This window comes from Rhododendron vialii, chromosome 4a (genome assembly GCF_030253575.1).
Source record: "Rhododendron vialii isolate Sample 1 chromosome 4a, ASM3025357v1".
Lineage (NCBI taxonomy): Eukaryota > Viridiplantae > Streptophyta > Magnoliopsida > Ericales > Ericaceae > Rhododendron > Rhododendron vialii.
Genome location: NC_080560.1, coordinates 18,352 through 29,923, shown reverse-complemented (window position 1 = coordinate 29,923; position 11,572 = coordinate 18,352). Strand labels below are relative to the sequence as shown.

At 43.7% G+C, this 11,572-nt stretch overlaps 1 protein-coding gene across 1 annotated transcript; it reads right to left on the bottom strand.

The window, feature by feature from the left end:
• Window positions 1-6,998: 6,998 nt before the first annotated feature.
• On the bottom strand, window positions 6,999-10,884 carry LOC131322521 (uncharacterized mitochondrial protein AtMg00810-like). Its single transcript, XM_058353867.1, has 2 exons — window positions 10,717-10,884; window positions 6,999-7,502 (listed from the first exon to the last, which is right to left on the bottom strand). The coding sequence occupies exons 1-2, from the start codon at window positions 10,882-10,884 to the stop codon at window positions 6,999-7,001; spliced, it is 672 nt and encodes a 223-aa protein (XP_058209850.1).
• Window positions 10,885-11,572: the final 688 nt, after the last annotated feature.

Below are 11,572 nucleotides of genomic sequence, written 5' to 3'. Positions count from 1 at the left end.
CGGGTTCGGCTCGAGTTCGATTCGAGCCTAAACAACTTGGCTCGAGTTCGGCTCATTAAAATTTTTCAAGGCTCGGGTTCGGCTCGGTTGGGTTCGTTAAGATATTAGTCTAGCTCGAGTTCGGCTCGGATTCGGCTCGGGTTCGATTCGAACTTGAACATCTTGGCTCAAGTTTGGCTCGTTAAACTCAAATGAATCGAGCCGAGCCGAATCTAAGCTCGAATTGAGCTCGTCAAAACTCATGTTTGATTCGGCTCAGCTCATTAAACTTAAGCGAACCCAAACTCTCTCATTGATCGTATAGAATTTGGGAGAAAAATAAGTATTGAATTATATATACAACCTTAAAATTTTTTACATTTACAAATAGACCCCTATTTAATTATTAATTAAATTTAAGTATAGATTCGCGAACCTAACCGAGCCGAATACCGTTAGGCTCAGATTCGGCTCATTTACGAAACGAGCCTAGAGTTTAGGTTCAGTTTCAGTTCGTTTAGCACACGAATCGAACTCGAACGAGCTCTTACTGAACTGAGTCTCGAATAGTTCGCGAATGGCTCAATTCATTTACAGCCCTACTAAACATGTATGTGTCCAAAATAAGTAAAATGCTAATACTAAAAAAAAAAAAAAAATCATAAAGGCACAAACAAAGTGAAATCTATGAGGACTCGTGTGCCCCATATCACACCAAAATTTTAGTCTCCAATTGATGAGAGATGTTCAAATCAATTAGGGTACGCTCAGGCACTATCCGGTGCGGTGCTTCCGCGAGCGTTAGGACCAACCCTGGCCCGCTCGACGGTCGGTACCTCGGGGTCGGTCCTGAAGAGATTTAGTAATGTATTGTCTCTCTCAATTCATTCAAGATTACATCACGAGTACTTATACAAGAGAAAGATATTCTGTTACAACTACTACAGCTGGTATATGTAGACACCCCATTCTGGACTGTCCAGATAACATTATTTGTCGATCTTTTATTTCCCCAATGATGAATATAGTCGAGAACAGTATGAGGACGATGGTGTGTTTGAGCTTTGAGTGTCCCGAACCTCTTTCAAACCCATTTCGAGCCCTTCTAACCAGAGCCAAATGGCCCTAGCAAAACCCAACTGGCTTACGCCAGTACATTGGCGACGTACGCCAGTTAGCTGCCACGTGTCGGTCATCGACAGTTGACCTAGTTTTTACTGGCGCACGCCGGTCCATATATGGCGCACGCCAGTCAATCCCAGTCAAATCAACTTTATTCAGCCACATGGACGAGACTTTTGTGCCACCCTGACGTCGGCCACAGTAGCCCCTGATGATTATATCGTCTAGGCCCGTTCCCTCTCTCTCTTACACCCTCCATCAAGGCAAGTCCTATGCATTTAATGCATGGGAGGCTCCCTTCCTCTTCCAACCAACCAAACATGGCCTTAGCCCAACTGATCTCAGTCTCTCTCTCTCCTCTATAAATACCCCCCTTGCATTCATTTGCAAGGGGTTAGCCATATTAAGAGGAAAAGAAGCTCCCTTCTCCTCTCTCCTTGCTTGTAACGCCCCGAATTTTGGGTACGTTAAAAGGACATTTTCATTAAAAACCTCAAAATAGAGTCTGGCTCTTATTACAACAAAACTCCCACAAGTGTTTAATATTTACACAAATGGAGGGGGGGTTCTAGGGTTCCTAACTACAGCTCCTCCTGCTCATCCATTCTTGCCAGCTCCTCAGCTTCAAAAGCCTCCAAGGTGATCTGCTTACCCTGATTATCTACAAAATCTGACACATTATACCAGCGTCACCACCGATATAATATGTCAGGGTCACCAAAAAGGCAACACCGTGAGCTACAAAGCTCAGCAGAGTAATCCCATACCCGCTAACCCATAACTTACAAACAAAGCTATAATACAACATCAATTTCCACATGATAAGTATATACACAGTTAATCAATGACACATCCACAATCGCTATATATCTATCGTTGGTGTCCAAGATTTCAGAGTTTCTCCTACGCGACTCATCGTAGACCGTGTCAACATTTTCATTTACAAAACAACCTTTCAAAATCATTTGTTTAACACACCCAACCTTTTAAAAATCATTTGCATTGGCTCTGTACCGCGGATAACCAAGCTACACACCCAACCTTTCAAAATCATTGCATTGGCTCCGTACCGCGGATAACCAAGCTACACACCCAACCTCGGTTCCGCCGCGCCGGGTTCCCGAGTATCCTCACAATGGTTCTGCCGCGCCGGGTTCCCATTGGCACACAAAAATATTTGCATTGGCTCCGTACCGCGGATAACCAAGCTACACACCCAACCTCGGTTCCGCCGCGCCGGGTTCCCGAGTATCCTCACAATGGTTCCGTCGCGCCGGGTTCCCATTGGCACACAAAAATATTTGCATTGGCTCCGTACCGCAGATAACCAAGCTACACACCCAACCTCGGTTCCGCTGCGCCGGGTTCCCGAGTATCCTCACACTGGTTCCGCCGCGCCGGGTTCCCATTGGCACACAAAAATATTTGCATTGGTTCCGTACCGCGGATAACCAAGCTATACTTCACCATGGTTCCGCCGCTCCGGGTTCCCATGGGAATACACACATTTCAAAACCCTCGGTTCCGCCACTCCGGGTTCCCGAGTATCCCACAATGGTTCCGCCCCTCTGGGTTCCCATTGGGTTTTTCAACGCACACCACACAATGGGCTACCACGTCCGGCCACATTGCGGTTTTCGAAAATTCAAAACCTTTTCAAAACACGTCTTTTACACACGCACACACACAACTCACATAATGCCACCCGAAATCGGTCATTATGTTGTTTCAAAATATTTCCTTCCTCGAAAAACATTTCCTTTCATTACTCACACCCTAGGTGTCATATTTCTACTTTCTCGATTCTCGTGTCTCGTTACATGCAAAAACTCCGCGGTAAGCATGAAACATACTAACAAGATCATCCAATTCTATACTACTTTATCACGCTAAATCATCACTTATAGCATAACGCCACATGTACGGACACCTTTGGAGTGTATCACTTATGCTTTATTCAAAGCACAACGCCACATATACGGACGCCTTTGGAGTGAAATCACTTATGCTTTATCACACCACAAGTAATACAAGCAATTCATATATGCATACTCATAATCATCTTAAAGATCAAAATACAATACTTCTAAACAAACGATAAGTACGTAAATAAAGATAACCTACTTTATACTTGAGTAAGTAAATAAAGATAACTACATATACATAGAGTTAGGGGACAAGGAATCCTACCTTACTTCTTGGCGGTAGTCGGCTACGGAAAGTTAGTCGGTGGTCGGACGGAGTAACTTCCTACGGTGGTCTCCGGTAGCTTCGAAAGAGAAAGGTTTCTCTCGAAACTTCTACTTGACTAACACTACTCTACTTTATGGATCGAAGGGTGGTCGAGTGGCGGTTTAGTGGCGGCTTTGGATGCGTTTCTTGAAGAACTCAAGAACAACTCAAGAACATGAAGAACAAAAGAAAGAACAAAGAAAGAACAAGATTTTTCTAGAGAGAGAAGTTGTTAGGTGAAGGTGTGAGTTCAAATGGCATGGGAATGGCTCTATTTATAGGCAAAACCTTGGCCCTCTCCTCCCTCTCAAGGCCGGCCCCCATCTCTCTCTCTACCTCAAATTTTGACACATGGCATGCAATCTTTGAAAGATCAAAGCCTAACCCTAGGCTTGCATGGCTAAGTTTGGCTAAATGGTAGGCTTGCATGGCTAAGATTAGTCCTTGGATTGGACTATGGGAGATTTGTTGGAAGATTTGGAGACAATGGTACAAGATTTGGTTTTAAACAAGGCATAGAAGTACAATGGAGGAAGTTTCTTAGCTAGGAAGGAAGATATCACCAAGGATTGAAAAGATGAGAAAGATCAAGGAAGGTACAAACAAAATCTCTCCCTCTCTCTCTCCTATCTCTCTCTCTCGGCCCATCTCTCTCTCTCTCGGCCTCTCTATCCTCTCTCTCTCGGCAATCTCTCTCTCCCTAGTACACTTATATATATATATATATATATATATATATATATATATATATGCATGCATAATAACAAGAAAGAATAAATACAAGGTACCAAGTACAAGATTTTCCAAATCAAAATCCTATTAAAGAAATTCAATAAGGCACATGTTTGGAGTAAACTAATAAACTAGTGTACTAATGTACTCTAGGAAGATCAACTCCCCAATAAATTAATCCAATTGGGTACAAAATCCCAATACAAAATAATAAAAAGGTACTTAGGAGAATATTAGGCCTTAAAGGCTATTAAGGCTACTAAGTACTTTAATAATAAAATAATGTGTACTTTATCACATGGGGTTTAAGAAAATATTATTTTAATGAACCCATGTACTTGTTGAAAGAATAACTCTATTACCTAATGGACAATAAATCCCCTAACTTTTATCGTCCAATGGACAAAGGTTAAAAAGAAACTTTTATGTTAAGATAATCAAGGTTGTCCTTTTAAAGCATGTGACAAAAGCCCTATATTAAATATAGGTGTGGTACCAAGTACCCCAATTAAATAAAAAGGCTAGGATTCTTCCCATTAGTTTATAAAAGAGTACAACTACAAGAAAATCTAGGGTTTAAATGTACCCCAAAAGTTTAATGCATAAAAGTACATGGGAATCCAATTCTTGATTATTAAAATGCAACCTTGTACTTGGTAGAAAGATTTGGGCTATTACCCAATGGATAATAATTTTCCTAGCGGGTAAAGACCAATGGATAAAAGAAGTACAAGTACTTTTTATTTTAAATAAGAATTTGAAAAGACTACATGTACTTTTAATCGAATATAATAATGAAAAGCTTATTGTCCAATGGACAAAGATTACCCTAACCATTATGGACCAATGGGTAAAGGCAAAGGTTCAAAAGTTTCAAAAGGTCCAAAAGGTTCATCTAGTAACTAGGTAATTCGGTTGCTCGGTTCCTCCAAGTAATCGGTTGGAAATTAACTAAATTGGTCACGTAGGGTTTCTAGTCGAGAGTCAGCCACTGACCAAAATCTAACTATAACGGAAATTAACAAGAATCATATAGCCACTCAAAGAGAAAATAAGTAATTCAAATAAAATTCAAATATTTAACGAAATTTTTACTGACCAAAATTGAGGGGCGTTACATTGCTCTTCTTCTCTCTTCTTCCGTTGAAAGAGAAAAGAAGGCAACACACTTCCACATACCCTCCTGAAATCCAGTCACAACATAGACCTCCATCTTCAACCTTTAAGCTAAACACCATCTCCAAACTTCAACACAAAAGGTATACCACCTTTATGTCCCTTTCTGTTTTCAACTCCTAAGGGAGATCAGTAAGGCACAGGCTTGTAATCAATACTAGTCCTGGCCTTAGACTGGTAAAATACAACGATCGCATGAGATGAGACATGGCGCACGCCAGTATAAGCATGCCGTACGCCAGTCATGGAAGTACGTGCACTACTGGCGTGGGGTTTATGGATCGTCATTTCTGTTACTTTACATTGCAGTCAATCACCTTAGCATGCTAACAACCAGCTTACTGCTTTCTGTACATTTAGAGTTGCTTAGATTTTGTTGTTTGTGTTCTCTCTTTATCTGTCCAAAAGGCCTCTGGGATCCTTCTGGTCATGTTCCAGAACCCAGACGATGCAAAAGCCAAGTACGGGATCAAGCTCAAAGTGGCGTACGACTGTCTTTGACTGGCGTACGGCAATTGATCCCAAGATCCAGTAGCTGGCCCTTGTATCTTAGCTTAATCTCGGCCTATTTCCTGTCCCCCACTGTTTTGGGGTATTTCTTCTGTTTTTCGTGGCTTGAAGCCATTTCATCTGTCTGTAAATATATTCATTTCTGCTTTATTAACTGCGTGGTTTGTCCTGGGTGTGCGCTGGTCCCTTTCCAGAGCCCAGAGGATTGCGAACAAAGGCCGAGGAATCAGACAAGTGGAGTATGCCAGTTGTGTGGTGGCGTGCGCAGGTCTTATCAGCATGCAGTGGCTCGGCCAGTGCATGCTGATACAGAATCTGCTCACGTCCCTGCAGTGCAGCGTACTTCAATTTATCCAGTTTGCTCAGTGCTTGTTCCCAATCTATGCTTAGCATTGCAATCAAGTCATCCATAAACATTTTGTCATATAAATGCAACTTGTTACAGCTTTTATCCCCATTAATTGTTCCCCCGCCCTAACTGGCTAAAAAATGGTCAAATGAGAGAAAAATGCAAGTGCTTTACAAAATAAAATGCCTGAGTAGAGACCGATCTCCGGATTGGGTGAGAGGAGTGCCATAAAGCCCTTCCCCTCTCGTAACATGGCTCTCGAACCTCAGATATCGAAGGTGACGACGGACCGGTCTATGCCTTTTCAAAATCAAACAAACATGGTAAAAACGTTTTCGAGTTTGGTTCCTTGGGTACTTCACCGCTAAAACCCGAGTGGCGACTCTGAATCGAAGCGTTTTGCCGCGCTTTTTCGAAAAAGGGCCGCCCCCAATCTTTAAAAGGGAATCGAAAACCGAGCATTTTTCGGGGCGCGTGCCCACAGTATATAGCTGGCACAATCTTAGCACTACTCTGTACAACTATTAACCGACCTAACTGTGGTGAGGTGAGCTATGTTCTGCTGCGGCTCTGACTGAGGTAGACTGGTGTTCCCATTACTCTTATCATCCCCCCTCAAACGAATGGGAGGTACGACCAGAAGTTTGCCCTTCAAATAAAGAAACCTTGAAATAGACAAAGCTTTAGTAAAAACATCAGCGAGTTGATCAGATGTGGGAACATATCGCAGAGTAATAACTTTAGCTGCAACTCTATCACGAACATAATGGCAATCTACCTCGATATGCTTGGATCGAGCATGGAAAACATGGTTAGTAGCGAGAGCAATCGCGAAAGTATTATCACACCATAAAACTGGAGTACTAGGAACAGAAATATGCTGATCATGAAGTAACATCTACAACCAACTTAATTCGGCAGCTGTATGAGCTAACGAACGGTATTCTGCTTCAGTAGATGAGCGGGACACTGTGGTTTGCTTTTTAGCAGACCAAGAAATAAGATTATCACCAAGAAAAACATAGTACCCAGACGAAGACTTGTGATCATGATAATTACCAGCCCAATCAGAGTCAGAGTAAGCATTAAGGGCAAAAAAAGAAGGCTGATAAACCAAACCATGCTCTAATGTGCCCTTAAGATACCTGAGTAATCTCTTGACAGCAGCAAAATTTGCAACGGTAGGAGCATGCATATGTTGACAGGCTTGATTAACAGAGAAAGCTATGCCAGGTCTAGTAATAGTGAGATATTGAAGAGCACCCACAATGCTACGAAACAGTGCAGGAAATGCAAAGGGAGCAGAAGAATCAGAAGGTAAAACTGAGGCCTTGACCATAGATGGAGAGGAACAAGGCTTACATTCTGAAAGACCAGCTTTATGTAGAATCTCCTTGGCATACTTAGATTCAGACAAAAAATAACCTTCGGCACAAGGTTATATAGATATGCCTAGAAAATAGGACAATTGTAGACACCCTATTTTGGACTGTCCAGACCAGCTTATCTTTTGATTCCCTAATGATGATTGTGGTCAAGAACACCCCGAGGCTAGTGGAGTATTTGAGCTTTGAGTGTCCTGAACCTCATTTCAAACCTATGTCGAGCCTTGCCTAGACCCTTCAAGCCAGAACCAAATGGCCTCAGCGAAACCATACTTGCTTACGCCAGTACCATGCCGGCGTGTGCCGGTAAACTGCCACGTGTCAGTCATCGACCGTTGACTCAGTTACAACTGGCGCACGTAAGCACCATCCCAGCGTACGCCAGTCAAAGCCAGTCAAATCATCACTATTCAACCATGTGCTCAAGACTTTTGTGGCCACCCTGACGTAGGCTACAGTCCCCTGATGATTATAATCGCGCAGCCGGCTCCCCCTCTCTCCTACACCACCTTTCAAGCCAAGTCCCATGCATTTAATGCATGAAGGCTCCTTCCCTTAACCTAACCAGCCTTTAACCCAACTGATCAGCCTTCTCCTCAGTCCATTCCTGGCCTATAAATACCCCCCTTGCATATAAATGCAAGGGGTTCACAAGGTTAAGACTCTTAAAGAGTATTCAAGCCTTCTCTCTCCTTCTTCTTGCTCTTTTTCTTCTCCCATCAGTTGAAAGAGAGAACCAATCCTCTTCCATACACTCATTACACCCCCATACCCATCATCCATCCTTTAAACTACAAGTTCAAACCTCAAACTTTCCATTAAAGGCCAATAAAAAAAGGTATACCACCTTTTGCTCTGTGACCTATTCTGACCCATAAGGAGTGCCAACAGGGTCAAGGCTGGTAATCAATACTAGTTTTGGCCTTAAAACTGGCAAAGGTTCAATGATCGTGTGTGATGATAAGTGGCACGCGGCAGTAACCACAAGCCGTACGCCAGTTATGGCTGTGCGTGCACCACTGGCCTGGGGACCACCGATCATCCGTTTTCATGGTTTCATTTTATTTTATCACTCTTAAGCATGATAAGAACCAATTTATTGCTTTCTGTACCTTAGAACTGTGTAGCTCCTTATCTGTTATTTATATTTTAAGGCTCTTGGGATCCTTCTGGTCCTGTTCCAAAGCCCAGATCATGCAAAGCCAAGCACTGACCAAGTAGTGTAACTGGCGTACGGGGTCTATAGACTGGCGTATGACAGTTTCAATGCATCCAGTGGCTGACCCTTGCATGACAGTCAAGCCTTGGCCATTGTTTATACTCCCCACACTGTTTATGGGGTGCTCTATTCATTTCATTGCTCCAAAGTTATCTCTGCTGCCTGCAATTGTATTTATCTTGTCATATTAAATGCGTGGTTTGTCCTGGGTGTGCACTGGTCCTTCCAGAGCCCAAAGGGTTGAGGAATAGGAGCTGTGAGTTTAGATTTACCGGCGCACGCCAGTATAACGGTGGCGCATGCAAGTAGTCTCTACATGCAATGGCCTGGCCAACGCATATAGTTTCCTCTTACGTGCCTCATTCTGGGACAGCGTGCCCCAGTTTATTTAAAAATTCTCACAGGTGCTTGTTCTCAATCTATTATTATCTGTCTCAACGAGCATCATTCATCATCATTTTGTCACATAAATGCAACTTGTTACAGTCTTAATCCCCCTTAACTGCTCCCCCGCCCTAATTGGCTAAAGAAAATGATTGAAGAGAGAAAAATGCAAACGTTTTATAAAATGCCTGAGTAGAGACCGATCTTCGGATTGGGTGAGAGGGGTGCTATAAAACCCTTCCCCTCTCATAAACTAGCTCTCGAACCTCAGATATCAAAGGTGACGACGGACCAGTCTACACATTTTCAAAATCAAAATCAAACAACGTAGCAAAACGTTTCAAGTTCGGTTCTTTGGGTATTTCACCGCTAAAACCCGAGTGGTGACTCTGAATTGTAAGAGTTTCGTTGCGCTTTTTCGAAAGAGGGCCGCACCCAATTTTATAAATAAAATTTTCAGGGGCATACGTGGCGACTCCGCTGGGGACTCATTGCATTGGTTAAATATTTGGCAATTAATACATAAGTAAACAATTTTTCAAAAGCCTGTCAAAACAGTACGCTCCGCGTTGCTGAAGAACGAAATGGTAACGTAACAGGATCTCAGCATCCGATTAATCTGAACTGGAGCTTTCACTATTGTTCACTTATGTAGTTTTTCTCCAAGTATTAAATCAATAAAAGTGAGCCAAACTTCAAAAGGCATTTTTCCAAAACGTTGCGTTTCTCTCTCATCAAATCATTCTTCGGCATTTTTTTTCATTCACATCGATGTTGGTCAGCCCCGTTGAGGTGTTTTGGGTAACCGGCACAATTTATTAGAGCCCGGGGTCCTCGAACGCCCAACAACCTTGGATGATGATGAGTCGTACTACCGTTCGACCATTGCTTTGCTCTACGCGTCGCAATGAGAGGTATATCGTGGCTCTAGTCAGAGGAACCCCTTAAACCAAAACCGGCCTCTATACGCGTACAAAGCACTAGAACTTTTCAACATAGGACAGGGACCCGCAGGGTAGGATTATTTGCATCTAACCCCTATTTACTGTCTATGTGTTATTGCTTTCCCTATCGCATGCCTGTACATACATTCATAATCGAATGTCGTGATACTCACACCACTCCGGTTAAAAGTGCTAATCATTTACACCGCTCAGGCTCCAGCATAGTGCTGGTTACGCCACTTCGGTTTACGGTATCACGTCATCTACACCGAGTTGTTCCGAGCTCAAACTTTGAAACTTCAGGAAGGGAAAAGTCGAAGGCTTAGACTGTTTTGGGCATCTCTTAGTGACAGTCGATTCAATTCAGGATACACCGTTGAGAAAAAATTCGAGGATTCTATGGCAAGCGTCCGAATGTCGTGGGACAGTCTCTCCCTAGTTCTAGAGTCTAGGAGGACACCGACGACGTTGACATGCTCATTTTTCATTCTTTTCAATTATTTCAAATAAAACTGTTGCAGGCTATCACCGAGCTCTTCTACTTTGCTGTCTAGCCATGCCGGTGTCAAAGCAGGGGTCCGAAATCAAAAGCCAAACCTACTTGGGGTCGTCCGCCGGGTTCGTTTGAAGATTTGATTTGGGGTTCGTCTCTCAGTCGGTCACAACGGAAGCTCTGGTCTGTACCCTGTCAAGGGAGGATTCGCCACCGACTACTCCACACGAGTCCCCTCCGTCCACTCCATCTCCGCCCGTGTCGCCAAAGCTTGTTAAGACAGAAATCCTAGCCATGGCAGATGTTCCACCCCCGAATCTCGCTACTGTCTTGGTGGATCTCCAGTACAACTTAGCCATCATGCAGCAAAGGGCCGACCAGGCCGACGCCTCTATGGCCAATCTTCGCACCCTAATTGAAGAAAGACTTCCTCTTGTAGCAAGAGGGGAAGGCGGTGAAAGGCGCGAGCGGGAAATTGTGGCTGAAGAAGTCCCTCAGGTCGAAAACCCAGCTCCAAGCCCAGAAATGGCTGAGTTGATCGCCAAAATGGCAAAGCTGGAGAAAACAGTCGCTAAGTCTGAAAGGAAAGGAGCACGAGTGCTAGACATGGACCACCTTTGCCCGTTCCCTAACGCCAGGTTGCCCGAGCGATTCAAGATGCCCGACTTCGAGAAGTTCGACGGGACCGGAGATCCGAAAACTCACCTACCGGCTTATCATGGAGCAATGAAACTATATGGCGTCGAGGAAGATGCAATGGCTCAGTTGTTCCCGCCTTCCAGTGGTTCATATCTCTTGACATTGCAAACAGAAGAACGTGGGAAGATATCGGCACTGCCTTCAACGCTCAGTATAGTTATAGTGTTTAGGGTTTAGGGTTTAGGGTTTAGGCGTTAGGGGGTTAGGGTTTAGGGGTTAGGGGTGTAGGGGTTTAGGGTTTAGGGGTTTAGGGTTTCTGGTTTCGGGTTAGGGGTTTGGGGTTTGGGGTTTCGGGTTTGGGGTTTAGGGTTTAGGGTTAGGGCTTAGGGCTTAGGGCTTAGGGCTTAG